The 18,104-nt window shown below is 39.6% G+C and overlaps 1 protein-coding gene across 1 annotated transcript; it reads right to left on the bottom strand.

Annotated features, from left to right (window-relative positions):
* Positions 1–1,053: 1,053 nt before the first annotated feature.
* Positions 1,054–6,259, bottom strand: s1pr5a (sphingosine-1-phosphate receptor 5a). The gene is made up of 2 exons (XM_062036348.1): positions 6,063–6,259; positions 1,054–5,737 (listed from the first exon to the last, which is right to left on the bottom strand). The coding sequence occupies exon 2, from the start codon at positions 5,527–5,529 to the stop codon at positions 4,327–4,329; it is 1,203 nt and encodes a 400-aa protein (XP_061892332.1). The 5' UTR covers positions 5,530–5,737; positions 6,063–6,259; the 3' UTR covers positions 1,054–4,326.
* Between the last annotated feature and the right edge of the window lie 11,845 nt (positions 6,260–18,104).

The following is an 18,104-nucleotide window of genomic DNA, read 5'->3' on the forward strand; positions in this document are numbered from 1 at the left end:
AAACTCAATCTGCTCAAAGGAAGGTCAGTTTTGTAGCTTCTGTAACGAGCTAAACTGTTTTCAGATGTGTGAACATGATTGCACAAGGGTTTTCTAATCATCAATTAGCCTTCTGAGCCAATGAGCAAACACATTGTACCATTAGAACACTGGAGTGATAGTTGCTGGAAATGGGCCTCTATACACCTATGTATATATTGCACCAAAAACCAGACATTTGCAGCTAGAATAGTCATTTACCACATTAGCAATGTATAGAGTGTATTTCTTTAAAGTTAAGACTAGTTTAAAGTTATCTTCATTGAAAAGTACAGTGCTTTTCCTTCAAAAATAAGGACATTTCAATGTGACCCCAAACTTTTGAGCGGTAGTGTATATATATTTATTTATATATATATATATATATATATATATATATATATATGTCTTAATTGGATTATCCCAAAAAAAATAGTGCTCGATACCGTGGTAGAGCGTAATATGTATGTGTGGGAAAAAATCACAAGACGATTTCATCTCTACAGGCCTGTTTCATGAAACAGGCCTGTAGAGATGAAATCGTCTTGTGATTTTTTCCCACACATACATATATATATATATATATTCCGAGTGCGATGACGTCACTTTATCGATGGGAAAATACATTTTTAGACAATATAATTTGCCTGAGTGGCTAGGAGACACCGAGAGTAACAAGCGGTAGAAAATTAATTAGAAAGGACAGATAAAAAAAAAAGTTTTTGTTTAGGGACCCCTGGTCTAAAGTATGTGGGATATATATATATATATATACACATATACACATACATACATACATACATACATATATATATATATATATATATATATATATATATATATGTATATATATGTATGTATGTATGTATGTATGTATGTATGTATGTATGTATGTATGTATGTATGTATGTATATATATGTATATATATATATATATATGTATATATATGTATATGTATATATAAATACTGTATATATATACATATATATATATATGTATAAAAAAAAATTTTTTTTTCTTCAAACAGATTATATATCGAACCTTAGCACCAGCTTTGTGTTGTAAGTGACAAATGATATTATTATTAATTATTGTTGTCTTTATTTCAGCTTTTTCTTATTACATTGTCTTTTTTCCGTCCCCCCCCGACAATATTTTTCGGGCCAACAAAATCCAAGCTGCTGTCCACAAATGGCCCCCTGGCCACGCTTTGAACACAGCAGAAATAACTAACAATAATACACTTTTTCGACCTTATCACACAAAGCTAACACTAACTTTTGTCCTTAGACGTAAACATATTGAGTTTTTTTTTTTTTTTAACAAAATAAAGAAAATATCAAATTGCCTTATTGTGGAAAAAGTTAGGACACCCCTGCTGTAGAGGGCAAACATCAGTATAAACATGGTTTATTCAGTGCACATCAAATTACATAACTTAAGACTTTTATATGAAAAACACACTTGCTACATATGTACAAAAAAACTGTACAAATCTCTGAATAGATGTTTTGTCTTTACAGGTATATACATGAAAATGCCCATTGTGTATTTATATGATTGCTACCATAAAATACATGCAAAGGTTGACAGTGCAGGTTGTTACATTACCACTTCCATCAGAAATATTTTTCCACCAACAAAGTTCTCTCACGCTACATGACGGGCCGACTGCAGGCTTTTTCCAACCCATTAAACTGTCATCAGCTTAATTACCGCCGAGCCACGCACCGCCCCATGGCTACACGCTAAAAGCATCCGAGAGAACCAAATATGACGTCTTCAGCGCCAGCTACAGATGTCTTCTGAGGCGGTGGGGGCTCTGCTCTGCAATGGTCCAGACCAAAACTCAGATGGCAGAAATTACATAGTTTTTTTTTTTCTTTGGCTGCCGAGTTTGGGTGTGGATGTTTGCAGCGGCGTGTCATTATCTGCTACACACGGAGGAGAGGAGATAGGGAAAGCTTCTCATGCTCTCGGCATTTGGTTACGCTCCCTTGGACGGACTGCGTAATTGGCTGTAATTTATGTGAAACATCTGCACTAAGTGGATTTCTTACATTTTGGATTGTGTACAAAAAGTAAACGGCGGTGAAACGAGCTGGCGTTTCTCCAGAGGGGCGACTGACAACGGGCCTTGTGGGGACCGAAGGAAAGTTTTCATCCAGCAGCGCACGATTATATTGTCCGAAATTGTGAACGATATAAAAATAAGTACTTTCACTTTACAGCCGATATACACAATAGTCGGTTGCTTGGTTGACCTATGATTGTGATTGGGCTTTTTTGTCTAGACTAGGGACAAAAGCCGTGTATAAAGCACGAGGGGCTTTCCACCAATCATTTGGCAATACTTTCTCTGATTGGGCGCCATGTTTGCTACCAACATTGAAACCGAGTTGGCCATACTCTCTCTCCGCTAGTTGTATGCAGGCTCCATCCAGTGGAACGCCAATTGTTTTTATTTTCCTTTATTCAAACACAGTGTTACTGTTAAAAACTGGCCTTTTTTAATGCATACTTGGGCCTACTACGCTACTGTATTGTAATGTGGATCATTATGGTGGTACTTGGAGAGCCAAGCGTTGTCTGAGGTGGTACTTGGTGATTAAGGTTTGAAAACCACTGTCCGAGACGTCATGCCTTGATCGTTTCCTGCACCCAGTCATGATATCACACTAAAGTGGTACCTCGGTTTTCGTACGCCGATTTAAAATCTTGCCCTGGTCTCTCGTTTATCGCACACTCTCAAAAATAGAGGAATGAGACATTTCCAATCCAGTAGGCATGTTTTTTTTTTTTTTAAAAAGAATGTTCTCTCAAAAGTACTATTTTGGAATCCAAGAGCCCAGAAGTATACCTTTTTATACTACCAAAAAATACAAATGTTGATCGTGAGGGTAGCTGCTGCATTAAAAATGTGTTTAGCGCATACACAATACCTGTTGTTGTTATTATCAGTATTAGTAGTAGCATTTTAACCCTCAGGGTACAAAGGCGGACTTTTCAGTACATTTTTGCTGTATTTTGTCGGTAATTTTTGTTATGTTACTTTATTCTACAGGTTTTTTACAAGTGTACAATACACTGTCAGTTATTCAACAATACCCTAAAACCAGACAGGACATACAAGTACTTACATTTTCAAAGGTTTTACATTTTTTAGGTTTCCTTTTTTTCGACTCAAATCAACTTTAGCCCTAAACAAAAATACCAACCATGTAATGTATTTTTTTTTATTACACATTTTTTGTAAAAGCATCATGGATTTCAATTTGTATACATTTGCAGAGCATGACTTATTTTACTCATTTAAACCTGAAAAAGTTCTTTGAAAATGGTTAAAAATATATATTTATTTGAGCAAAAAAAAGGTACAAAATGTTTTTAAAGAATTAAGGATTTTCATGTCCTGTTTGGTTTTGAAGGTAATACACATCAATTGTCCTCAGAGTTAAAGGAGGTATACTATACTTGTAGTTAAGGCATTTAGAGCCATTATTAGTAATATTAATAGACTTTTTAATTATTACCATATTTTACTTTTACCATCATCTCCACTCTATTAACCTTTAGTCATCATTAATGTTATCCTTCAATATTTTACGTATTGTTGTGAATTGAGTAGAACTGTCAAATGAAAAAATGGCAATAATTCATGTAACTGCGTGGATTAGTCAGGCACGTTATTTGGAGCGTGACGCCCCTTTACCACAACCGTGGATGGTTACCTGGAATGGGGCGTGGCTCGTTACACGCTCAGTGATCGGGTCAGTGCAAAGATGAGTGAGGAGACTCCGCCTCGCTGGCAAATTTCACTTCAAAATAAACCCCGACGGGACTTTTTTTTTTTTTTTGCCAAAACTTGCAAGTTTTGAGCAGATAAATGTAGTGCATTCAAGTAATCCACTTCAAAAGTAAAATTCCATTGTCTACAAAAATGTCCCTCAAAACGAGAGTGTATAGCCAAACGTAAGATTGAAGATAAATATTTTTGGACGGATTCATTGGATTGACATTATTTTTCTATGGCAAAAGTTCGGTTTTCGTACAATTCGGTCATTTTTCAACAAACAGTATCACCACCTTGGAAACGTATCAGGGCTTACCGTTCCAACGGCGCCTTTTAATGCTATTTTTTTTTTATAAGACACTCAATCATCTCCAAAGATGAATCCCAGAAAGTATTCTTCTTGCTTCACCCGAAGTCTTGAAGTCATACTCTTGTCGCCGCCGCGCTTAAATCATGCGTGGTTTCAGTTTCTGGACGTCCGGTCTATCAGCGGTCACCTCATACTTTTCTGCTATCAAGTCTTTGACATTTTGGGGAAAATGGCTTTTATGGTAGAAGGTGTAAAGTTCCCGGAAGACACCGTGGTCTCCAGTCCCTCCAGTCTGTGAGAGGCGGCGTCAGTCTTGCTGGTGCTGCACTCCAGGAAGTTGATCCCCATCTTCTTCACTTGTCCGTCTTTGGTCAGCAGGCATGGACTGCAGAGCAGCCTGATGATGGCTCGCCTCATGTCCTTGCTGGTCAGGGTGTAGATGATGGGGTTGAGAAGGGAGTTGAACATGGCGATGCCCAGGAAGTAGTCCGCCTTGAAGAGCACTTGGCAGCTCTTGGTCGGACAGAAGAAGTCGAGCAACAGGAGGACGAAGAGGGGCAGCCAGCAGGCGATGAAGACCCCCAGGACGATGGTGACCGTCTTCAGCAGGGCCATGTACTTCTGCGACTTGCGGTACAATCCTTTCCTCAGCGGACCCGAGCCCAGGCGCTGGGTGTTGGACTTGACGATGCGGAAGATGCGGACGTACAGCACCACGATGGACATGAGGACGGCGCTGAAGATGGTGACGCAGAAGAGGATGTAGCTTTTAGCGTAGAGCGGCAGCACGGTGGAGCAGCGGTTCAGCCGGCCCATGCAGTTCCAACCCAGGACCGGCAAGACCCCCAGCAGCACGGCGAGCACCCAGCTGGCGCCGATCAGAGCGAACATCCGGCCTTGCTTGTCGCCCTGGTAGGGCTTCATCCTCACCATGGTCACGTGGCGCTCGATGGCGATGGCCAGCAGGCTGATGACGGACGCCGCCAGCATGATGAACACGCCCCCTTCCCTCAGGAACCACAACACGGGGGTCATGCTGAGCGTGTTCTCGCCGGACGTCAGGAGGTTGACCATGTAGGTGAAACCCGCCAGCAGGTCGGAGAGAGTCAGGTTGCCCAACAAGTAGTACATGGGAAGATGGAACTTCTTGTTCTTCCAGATGGCCACCAGCACCACGGCGTTCTCCGCCACGATGAGAAGGCACACCAGCAGGAAGGCGATGGCCTCCGGTTTGATTCCCTCCTTGTACTTGTTCTCCTTCAGCTTGCCTGTGAAGTTGTAGTGTTCAAGGATGACAGCGTTGCTGTGGTACTCCCGGAACATCCGGAGCAGGTTCCCCGAGGGGGACACGCCGATGGCGGACTGAGCCGCCGCAGCGTAGGCAGCATGGAAGGATTCCGTCGGCATTTCGGCGGGAAAAACTCTTTTTTTCTATGCTCAGAAAATGAGGTCCTCAGATGTGGGCTCATGCATTCCTTCCTCTTTGTTGGGCTGCAGGTTTAAAAAAGAAAAGTCCAACTTGGTTTCCTTGGAAGTCAAAGGATTTCCTGTGGTTTGCTGAAATCACATGTTCTCAATTCCCTATTTGTCCACCAGAGGGCGACAGCCAGCCAGCCTGCACCAGTCCAAAGAAAAGGAACAAAGTTACAATCAATCACAGAATGTAACATTTGATCGTCATACTAAGAAAACATCTTTAAAAGACACATGAAAATGACAAATAACCACAGAAATAAATAAATGTGTGGTCAGATTTTCAACAGGCAAACATTCTTCACTGAAAGCTAAAAGCTGAAAGTCGATTCTGAGTCATTTAAAACCACGTCCGGTAGTAAATATTGTCAGGTTTGTACAAAAAATAATAAAAAAATCCAATAATTTAAATTGATCATTTGCATACCATCCATCCATCCATCCATTTCCTACCGCTTGTCCCTTACCGTTTGTTAGAAATGAGCGCCAATGCGTCAAACCGCAACAGTTGCGCTGGAAGTTGTACGCACCAGCGAGGGAAGGAAGTATCCGGGTAAAAAAGAAATAGAAGTTAAAAGTGAGAAGAAGTGATTTCGGAGGATGAAGAAGATGACGATGAAGGCGACGAGCTCCTTGCGCGACACGAGCGTGGACGTGAATGAGGCGTCAGTGCGCAGTCAGAGGGGGCTGTGCTTACTCCTCCTCACACCCTTCACCCTCTTCCTCACACCCTTCTTTGTTTATTTGCAGCCTCAACACCACTTTGTTGGCAGATTAAAAAAAACAAAACCCAAAACATCCTATATCGATCTAAAACGATTAATATGCCGATACTGATATTGATACTTTTTATTTGAACATCATCAATTTGTTTCAACGTTTGGCCATTTACTTTGTTGATCATGACTATAATCCAGGAGAAAAATAATTTATAAGAATAACAGATATCTTGCGTATTTGTTACGAACTTTCCATTTAAATACTTCTTAAAGTGCTACAGTTCAAACCAATATTTAAAACAATAAAAGCGTTGTCATGAAAGACTCAAACTAAAACACTATAAGTGAACCATAAGAAGCACAAAATAGTGGGCTTTTCTACCTGTGTATTTGTTTTAGTTGTTAAAAGATGTCCGTGTGTGTATTAGGGTTGTACCGGTATTAGTATAGTACCGCGATACTAATGAATAATTTTCGGTACTATACTACCTCTAAAAAGTACCATTCCCCCCCGGGACCCCTATCGTCGTCACGTCGTGACATTGCTGGTTTTACGAGCAGAGGAGTATGTTCGGCAGCGCACACACACAGAGTACTTACAAGCAGACACAGTGTGTAGACAGAAAAGGGAGAACGGACGCATTTTGGCTTAAAAACTAAAGATAAAGGTGAAGTTATAACACTGAAACGCCCTCAGGAAGAGGTGCTTTAAGACATGGCTAGCTAGCTAGCGGCTAAAGTCCAGCCCAAGTCTGCAGTGTTTTAGCTACTTCTAAATCACTAATCCTCGCCTCCATGGCGACAAATAAAGTACGTTTCTTACATGTAGCATTATCACTGGAGGACGAGGAATAGCTAAACATGTTTCACTACACAAAATGTAAACAAACACCATTGGTGGATCTACACCTAACATCCACTGTAATGATACCAAGTACAGTAGCGTATCTAGTCGATACGACTATGATTACGTCGCTATTCTTTGGCATCACAACATCTTCTTTTATTTGAAAAAAATTTATATTATGTTTATAAACTCAGGAAATATGTGCCTGGACACATGAGGACTTTGAATATGACCAATGTATAATCCTGTAACTACTTGGTATCGGATTGATACCCAAATTTGTGGTATCATCCAAAACTAATGTAAAGTATCCCAACAACAGAGGAGTAAGTGATTATTACATTTTAACAGAAGTGTAGATAGAACATTGTAAAAGAGAAAATAAGCAGATATTAACAATAAATGAACAAGTAGATTAATAATTCATTTTCTACCACTTGTCCTTAATAATGTTGACAAGATAATAGAATGATAAATGACACAATATGATACTGCATACGTCAGCAGACTAATTAGGAGCCTTTGCTTGTTTACTTACTACTAAAAGACAAGTTGTCTAGTATGTTCACTATTTTATTTAAGGACAAACTTGCAATAAGAAAGATATGTTTAATGTACCCTAAGATTTTTTGTTCAAATCAAGCCAATAATGCCATTTTTTGTCGTCCCCTTTATTTAGAAAAGTACGGAAAAGTACCAACATATTGGTATCGGGGCAACACTAGTGTGTCTACAGTAAGTACTTATTGAGCACATTCAACAATATTACGATAATGACAACCGCGATATGAAATGTTTATATCGTACATTAGGTAGTTTGTGGTGTGAAACAATGACGGCTGTACACTGACTACTTCTAATCTGTACTATTGTCACTTGGGAAGATGTCATTAAAAACTCTCCTTCTACTGTCATTCGGCACATTTCCCGGCACGCCGTTTAAAGCTGCCAGTGTGGCGTAAGAGCCAGGATGTGACGTCCGTGGAGGTCGAGGGCGAGGGCGAGCGAAGGCCCAAAACAGGAAGCTGGCTCATTGTGCCTGGAAAGGAGAGAGAGATGTCCTTGTGGAAAACACGGATGATGTCATCGCTACCATTTGACTCCCACTTGATGTGTAATAACCACTCATTTACACACCTGGCGGGGTTTAATGGCTGCTTCTTGCATTATTACCATGTAGCACAGCCCCTCCACACGTGGGCTTGGGGATCTTCTCCCTGGTGATAACCAGCCTGACATGCTCTCCAGGAGGCCTGGGAGCAGGATGGCAGTTGACCCCCCACAGTGACAAGCTCCCATCATGGGGGGCGGGGGGCTCTGATTAGTTAGCACACAAAGACGAGATGGCAGGACTCGCTGCTTTGTGTGTGTGTGTGTGTGTGTGCGTGTGTGTTTGTGTGTGTGTGTGTGTTTCCCACAGTCAGGAACTGCTCCGTCATTGCTTTTTGGCCTCCAGGCTGCAGGCTGACGTTGTGAGCAGAGCAGACACACCCAGCAGTCTGGGGTGTTCCTTTCCTGTGACGTTAGAGGAAGACACTTTTTTTGTTGTTGTTCCCGTTTACCACCGTTAGGAAAAGAAAAAAAAGTTTTAAAAGGTGGATTCAAAGCATGGAGGCGTTCTAGCAAGAACAAACATCACACCTCAAATTGAGATTCACACTTCTGGCTCACCGTTTAAATAAGAAACAAAACACACACACACACACACACACACACACACACACACACACACACACACACACACACACACACACACACACACACACACACACACACACACACACACACACACACACACACACACACACACACACACACACACACAGCCTGCAATTGAACGGAGAATACAAAGCATTCACACTTTCTCTAATTCACACCATGTGTGTGTGTTGTAGGGCTGGGCGATATATCGATATACTCGATATATCGCGGGTTTGTCTCTGTGCGATATAGAAAATGACTATATCGTGATATTCGAGTATACGTTCTCACGCAGTTGTTTTGAGCTGCGGGCATTACACTACAGCAGGGGTCACCAACCTTTTTGAAACCAAGAGCTACTTCTTGGGTAGTGATTAATGCGAAGGGCTACCAGTTTGATACACACTTAAATAAATTGCCAGAAATAGCCAATTTGCTCAATTTACCTTTAACTCTATGTTATTATTAATAATTAATGATATTTACACTTAATTGGACGTTTTAAAAGAGGAAAAAAACACGAAAAAAATGACAATTCAATTTTGAAACATAGTTTATCTTCAATTTCGACTCTTTAAAATTCAAAATTCAACCGAAAAAAAGAAGAGAAAAACTAGCTAATTCGAATCTTTTTGAAAAAATTTAAAAAATAATTTATGGAACATCATTAGTAATTTTTCCTGATTAAGATTAATTTTAGAATTCTGGTGACATATTTTAAAAAGGATAAAATCCAATCTACACTTTGTTAGAATATATAACAAATTGGACCAGGCTATATTTCTAACAAAGACAAATCATTATTTCTTCTAGATTTTCCAAAACAAAAATTTTCAAAGAAATTCAAAAGACTTTGAAATAAGATTTAAATTTGATTCTACAGATTTTCTAGATTTGCCAGAATATTTTTTTTGAATTTTAATCATAATAAGTTTAAAGAAATATTTCACAAATATTCTTCATCGAAAAAACAGAAGCTAAAATGAAGAATTAAATTAAAATGTATTTATTATTCTTTACAATAAAAAAAATAAATTTACTTGAACATTGATTTAAATTGTCAGTAAGGAAGAGGAAGGAATTTAAAAGGTAAAAAGGTATATGTGTTTAAAAATCCTAAAATCATTTTTAAGGTTGTATTTTTTTCTCTAAAATTGTCTTTCTGAAAGTTATAAGAATCAAAGTAAAACAATTAATGAATTTATTTAAACAAGTGAAGACCAAGTCTTTAAAATATTTTCTTGGATTTTCAAATTCTATTTCAGTTGTGTCTCTCTTAGAATTAAAAATGTCGGGCAAAGCGAGACCAGTTTGGTGACCCCTGCACTACAGGCTCTTCTCACTCTTTCTTGTCTCTCCTTCTCACAGAGAGATAAAACAAGCACACCTTCTAACGTACCTCACATACTGTCGCGCGTGCAACGCCATACGCCCTCGCGGAGCGGAGAGGTTGCAGCGTGGGTAACGTTAGCTGTGGTGCTAACGGAGCGGTGCGAGTGGTAATACGAGAGAGAGAAAGGTGCCAATCTGGTAACAAATGAAGGAAGAATTGATTCCCAAGAAAAACAGCAGGGGGTCCATCGTCTGGGGGTGGTTTGGCTTCAAGCTGAAATATGTCGAACAGATATATGTAATATGTCTACAAACCCCGTTTCCATATGAGTTGGGAAATTGTGTTAGATGTAAATATAAATGGAATACAATGATTTGCAAATCCTTTTCAACCCATATTCAGTTGAATGCACTACAAAGACAAGATATTTGATGTTCAAACTCATAAACTTTATTTTTTTTGCAAATAATAATTAACTTAGAATTTCATGGCTGCAACACGTGCCAAAGTAGTTGGGAAAGGGCATGTTCACCACTGTGTTACATGGCCTTTCCTTTTAACAACACTCAGTAAACGTTTGGGAACTGAGGAGACACATTTTTGAAGCTTCTCAGGTGGAATTCTTTCCCATTCTTGCTTGATGTACAGCTTAAGTTGTTCAACAGTACGGGGGTCTCCGTTGTGGTATTTTAGGCTTCATAATGCGCCACACATTTTCAATGGGAGACAGGTCTGGACTACAGGCAGGCCAGTCTAGTACCCGCACTCTTTTACTATGAAGCCATGTTGATGTAACACGTGGCTTGACATTGTCTTGCTGAAATAAGCAGGGGCGTCCATGGTAACGTTGCTTGGATGGCAACATATGTTGCTCCAAAACCTGTATGTACCTTTCAGCATTAATGGTGCCTTCACAGATGTGTAAGTTACCCATGTCTTGGGCACTAATACACCCCCATACCATCACAGATGCTGGCTTTTCAACTTTGCGCCTATAACAATCCGGATGGTTCTTTTCCTCTTTGGTCCGGAGGACACAACATCCACAGTTTCCAAAAACAATTTGAAATGTGGACTCGTCAGACCACAGAATACTTTTCCACTTTGCATCAGTCCATCTTAGATGAGCTCAGGCCCAGCGAAGCCAACAGCGTTTCTGGGTGTTGTTGATAAACGTTTTTCGCCTTGCATAGGAGAGTTTTAACTTGCACTTACAGATGTAGCGACCAACTGTAGTTACTGACAGTGGGTTTCTGAAGTGTTCCTGAGCCCATGTGGTGATATCCTTTACACACTGTTGTCGCTTGTTGATGCAGTACAGCCTGAGGGATCGAAGGTCACGGGCTTAGCTGCTTACGTGCAGGGATTTCTCCAGATTCTCTGAACCCTTTGATGATATTACGGACCGTAGATGGTGAAATCCCTAAATTCCTTGCAATAGCTGGTTGAGAAAGGTTTTTCTTAAACTGTTCAACAATTTGCTCACGCATTTGTTGACAAAGTGGTGATCCTCGCCCCATCCTTGTTGGTGAATGACTGAGAATTTCATGGAATCTACAAACCCCGTTTCCACATGAGTTGGGAAATTGTGTTAGATGTAAATATAAACGGAATACAATGATTTGCAAATCATTTTCAACCCATATTCAGTTGAATACGCTACAAAGACAACATATTTGATGTTCAAACTGATAAACATTTTTTTTTTTTGCAAATAATCATTAACTTTAGAATTTGATGCCAGCAACACGTGACAAAGAAGTTGGGAAAGGTGGCAATAAATACTGATAAAGTTGAGGAATGCTCATCAAACACTTATTTGGAACATCCCACAGGTGAACAGGCAAATGGGGAACAGGTGGGTGCCATGATTGGGTATAAAAGTAGATTCCATGAAATTCTCAGTCATTCACAAACAAGGATGGGGCGAGGGTCACCACTTTGTCAACAAATGCGTGAGCAAATTGTTGAACAGTTTAAGAAAAACCTTTCTCAAACAGCTATTGCAAGGAATTTAGGGATTTCACCATCTACGGTCCGTAATATCATCAAAGAGTTCAGAGAATCTGGAGAAATCACTGCACGTAAGCAGTTAAGCCCGTGACCTTCGATCCCTCAGGCTGTACTGCATCAAAAAGCGACATCAGTGTGTAAAGGATATCACCACATGGGCTCAGGAACACTTCAGAAACCCACTGTCAGTAACTACAGTTGGTCGCTACATCTGTAAGTGAAAGTTAAAACTCTCCTATGCAAAGCGAAAACCGTTTATCAACAACACCCAGAAACGCCATCGGCTTTGCTGGGCCTGAGCTCATCTAAGATGGACTGATACAAAGTGGAAAAGTGTTCTGTGGTCTGACGAGTCCACATTTCAAATTGTTTTTGGAAACTGTGGACGTCGTGTCCTCCGGACCAAAGAGGAAAAGAACCATCCGGATTGTTATAGGCGCAAAGTTGAAAAGCCAGCATGTGTGATGGTATGGGGGTGTATTAGTGCCCAAGACATGGGTAACTTACACATCTGTGAAGGCGCCATTAATGCTGAAAGGTACATACAGGTTTTGGAGCAACATATGTTGCCATCCAAGCAACGTTACCATGGACGCCCCTGCTTATTTCAGCAAGTCAATGCCAAGCCACGTGTTACATCAACGTGGCTTCATAGTAAAAGAGTGCGGGTACTAGACTGGCCTGCCTGTAGTCCAGACCTGTCTCCCATTGAAAATGTGTGGCGCATTATGAAGCCTAAAATACCACAACGGAGACCCCCGTACTGTTGAACAACTTAAGCTGTACATCAAGCAAGAATGGGAAAGAATTCCACCTGAGAAGCTTCAAAAATGTGTCTCCTCAGTTCCCAAACATTTACTGAGTGTTGTTAAAAGGAAAGGCCATGTAACACAGTGGTGAACATGCCCTTTCCCAACTACTTTGGCACTTGTTGCAGCCATGAAATTCTAAGTTAATTATTATTTGCAAAAAAAAAAGAAAAAGTTTATGAGTTTGAACATCAAATATATTGTCTTTGTTGTGCATCCAATTGAATATGGGTTGAAAAGGATTTGCAAATCATTGTATTCCGTTCATATTTACATCTAACACAATTTCCCAACTCATATGGAAACGGGGTTTGTATACATAGATATACATGATTTTAACCCAATGTGGGCCCCCGAGTTAAAAAGTTTGGGGACCCCTGCTCCAGATCAACTTCAGAGCTATCCGTCGATATAACGTTTGAATTTTTTTTAGGTTTTATGTCCCACAAAATTTCTTTTTTTTCTTTACCTCCACGCCCATGTCCACATAAAACTACTTCTGGGTAGACTTGATGTCAGAAATGGAATTGCAAAAATAATACGTTGATATGCTCGTTGTCCGTTTTCCTGTAATAAGTATTGAAAATGTGAGTTTTTTTAGTTTTTGTTTTTTTAGTTTTATTTTGAAGAAATACAAAAAGCTTGTTTATAAGACGTTATCTTTGTTGGCCAAATTGCTTTGTGTTATGAATGGATTTCAAAACAATCACGGCCTGATGTACTAAAGGTAAATGTGTGCAAAGGTAAATCTGTTTTTATGAATATGCATTTATGCTAATTATCAAAATGCCGTTACATTGGCGGGAGAAGACTTAAATATACAGCAAGCGCAATGTGATTTATCAAGACTGATCACCGTTCTGCAAGCACTGTTTGGCACGTCTGAAAAGTACGCCAAAAAGTAACACGGCTGTGAGAAAGAAGGCGCTCGCGCTGCAAAGAAAGACGAGGGACAGACAATCCTACGTGTGTTTGTGTCAACATATTTGGACTGAAAGATTAGACATATTGTCTATTCAGCAATATACTTTCATCATCTTATAGCTGCATTCGGGCTTGGTGACTTATGGGGCTAAAATTAAAAAAAAGTTGGTTTCATTGTAGATTCATTGCAGGACTATTTTTTTAAATGCCCATAAAAAGTGGTACAAAGCTGCATAACATGAATTATGAATAGCTTGTGCAATGTTAGTGGATCGCACGCAACACAGCTACACATTGAATCAAAAATACTGAAATTCCACGACATAGTGAATTTGCAAACAGCTAAAATTATACACAAAGCTAACTATAACCTGCTACCCAAGAATGTACAACAATTCTTCTCAACAAAAGAAGAGAAATACAACCTTAGAGGAAAATGTAATTTAAAACATTTGTATGCATACAACATGATACTTAAAATCTTTAACATATCAGTATGTGGAATGAAATGATGGAATGGATTAAGCAAAGAAATCAAACAATGTACTAATATGATCCCCTTCAAGAAACTCTTCAAACTTAAAGTGTTTACAAAGTACAAAGAAGAGGAACCATGATAAACATTCTGAATGCATTTCGTCCATCCATTCATTTTCTAGATAATCTTATTAATGAAATACAACTTACTTAACTAATTATTATTTATTTACTTATTTATTTTTAATGTTATTACTTATGGAGTGTATTGTGAATAAATTGAGAACAGGAATTGAACAAAAGCTAAGGGGGTAGGATTAAATAAGCGCAGCTTCTTCCTACTCCTTTTCGAACATGTTGAATAGAGAAACTGGAAATTGTGATGTATCATGTTGTATGCATGCATGTGTTATGCATCATGTATGCATGCATGTGTGATGTATCATGTTGTATGCGTGCATGTGCGGTGTATCATGTTGTATGCATGCATGTGTGATGTATCATGTTGTATGCGTGCATGTGTGATGTATCATGTTGTATGCGTGCATGTGCGGTGTATCATGTTGTATGCGTGCATGTGTTATGCATCATGTATGCATGCATGTGTGATGTATCATGTTGTATGCATGCATGTGTTATGCATCATGTATGCATGCATGTGTGATGTATCATGTTGTATGCATGCATGTGTGATGTGTCATGTTGTATGAATGCATGTGTTATGCATCATATTGTATGCATGCATGTGTGATGTATCATGTTGTATGCATGAATGTGTGATGCATCGTGTTGTATGCATGCATGTGTGATGTATCGTATTTCATGCATGCATGTGTGATGTATCATGTTGTATGCATGAATGTGTGATGTATCGTGTTGTATGCATGCATGTGTGATGTATTGTATTTCATGCATGCATGTGTGATGTATCATGTTTCATGCATGCATGTGTGATGTATCATGTATGCTCACATGTGTGATGTATCATGTTGTATGCATGCATGTGTGATATATCATGTTGTATGCATGCATGTGTGATGTATCATGTTGTATGCATGCATGCATGTGTGATGTATCATGTGGTATGCATGCATGTGTGATGTATCATGTTGTATGCATGCATGTGTGATGTATCATGTTGTATGCATGCATGTGTGATATATCATGTTGTATGCATGCATGTGTGATGCATCATGTTGTATGCATGCATGTGTGATATATCATGTTGTATGCATGCATGTGTGATGTATCATGTTGTATGCATGCATGTGTGATGTATCATGTTGTATGCATGCATGTGTGATGTATCATGTGGTATGTATGCATGTGTGATATATCATGTTGTATGCATGAATGTGTGATGTATCGTGTTGTATGCATGCATGTGTGATGTATCGTATTTCATGCATGCATGTGTGATGTATCATGTTTCATGCATGCATGTGTGATGTATCATGTATGCTCACATGTGTGATGTATCATGTTGTATGCATGCATGTGTGATATATCATGTTGTATGCATGCATGTGTGATGTATCATGTATGCTCGCATGTGTGATGTATCATGTTGTATGCATGCATGTGTTATGCATCATGTTGTATGCATGCATGTGTGATGTATCATGTTGTATGCATGCATGTGTGATGCATCATGTTGTATGCATGCATGTGTGATGTATCATATTGTATGCATGCATGTGTGATGTATCGTGTTGTATGCATGCATGTGTTATGTATCGTATTTCATGCATGCATGTGTGATGTATCATGTTGTATGCATGCATGTGTGATGTATCATGTTTCATGCATGCATGTGTGATGTATCATGTATGCTCGCATGTGTGATGTATCATGTTGTATGCATGCATGTGTGATATATCATGTTGTATGCATGCATGTGTGATGTATCATGTATGCTCGCATGTGTGATGTATCATGTTGTATGCATGCATGTGTTATGCATCATGTTGTATGCATGCATGTGTGATGTATCATGTTGTATGCATGCATGTGTGATGCATCATGTTGTATGCATGCATGTGTGATGTATCATATTGTATGCATGCATGTGTGATGTATCGTGTTGTATGCATGCATGTGTGATGTATCATGTTGTATGCATGCATGTGTGATGTATCATGTTGTATGCATGCATGTGTGATGTATCATGTTTCATGCATGCATGTGTGATGTATCATGTTGTATGCATGCATGTGTTATGCATCATGTTGTATGCATGCATGTGTGATGTATCATGTTGTATGCATGCATGTGTGATGCATCATGTTGTATGCATGCATGTGTGATGTATCATATTGTATGCATGCATGTGTGATGTATCGTGTTGTATGCATGCATGTGTGATGTATCGTGTTGTATGCATGCATGTGTGATGTATCATGTTGTATGCATGCATGTGTGATATATCATGTGGTATGCATGCATGCATGTGTGATGTATCATGTTGTATGCATACATGTGTGATGTATCGTGTTGTATGCATGCATGTGTGATGTATCATGTTGTATGCATGCATGTGTGATATATCATGTGGTATGCATGCATGCATGTGTGATGTATCATGTTGTATGCATGCATGTGTGATACATCATGTTGTATGCATGCATGTTGGAAATAAACTTAAACTCAACTCTACTCATAGTACACAATATTTTATAGATTGCACTCGCTGTTTAGCACCTGGTGTTTGGATCTTAGTAGATCAGGTGCTTATTATTATTTTTTAGATAGAAAGTCGTCATTAGAAATGACAGTTCACGTGACATATCCTTCTTGAATGTTTTGGTTAATTGTTGGCACATTTCTCAACCTCGGTGTGGATTTGTGAGGTTTCCTGAAGTTAATATTTCAATTCTCAGTCAGTCTCCCGCAAACTTGGCCGGTGTTGTTGTGTTCCCAGCCCGCCTGCTGAACTCAACGCGCCTTCAGGGCGACCGCAGAGTGGCAGTTTACACGCCGGTGACAATGGATCCAAAGAACACACTCTGGGTCCTTACAAAGTCTTTGGTCATGCTGCCAAAAAGTTTACGAAAAGGCTGGAATCGTTTGATCAACGTTGCCTTAACAAAGCCAGGAGTGCCATGTTTGTGTTGTTTATATGCGCTTACACAGGATCCATAGTAAGAAGGGGAAAGGCCATGTAGAAAGAGAAAGTATATTTAAAGTCTGACCAAGCGTGCAGTGTTGTAGTGGCTCCCAGAGATTTATGGGAATCCTGGAAATAGAGCGCCCATGTCAGCTTCTGTGTGCGGCGCCCTTTGATGTGCAGCTGTGTCGGTCAGTGACCTCAGTTCTCAGCTCCTAATATGGCGACATGGGAAGGATATGGGAAAATGTTGGATTGTGCTCTTAAAACTCCCCGCAGACCTCCAAACACAGACACTATCGGAGGAAAATCTTCTATTGTGTGTCGGCACTCCAACAGATCTCATGATTCGGGTTGGGTATCGTTTGGATTGGAACCATTGCGGTTCCGATTCCTCGTTTTTAAATCCATATTCTTAAATAGGAATGGTCGTCATAAAAGTTTGTGTGGTTTTTGGATGAAACGTCTCCTTCATTAACTTGACAAAAACGTCCCGCATACTGCCTGGCTAGCGTTAGCGTTAAAGTCAGAATGTTTGTCTATGAAGGCTAAAGTTAGCTGGATATTTGAGTTGAACCAC

The sequence above is a fragment of the Entelurus aequoreus genome, linkage group LG25 (genome assembly GCF_033978785.1).
Source record: "Entelurus aequoreus isolate RoL-2023_Sb linkage group LG25, RoL_Eaeq_v1.1, whole genome shotgun sequence".
Lineage (NCBI taxonomy): Eukaryota > Metazoa > Chordata > Actinopteri > Syngnathiformes > Syngnathidae > Entelurus > Entelurus aequoreus.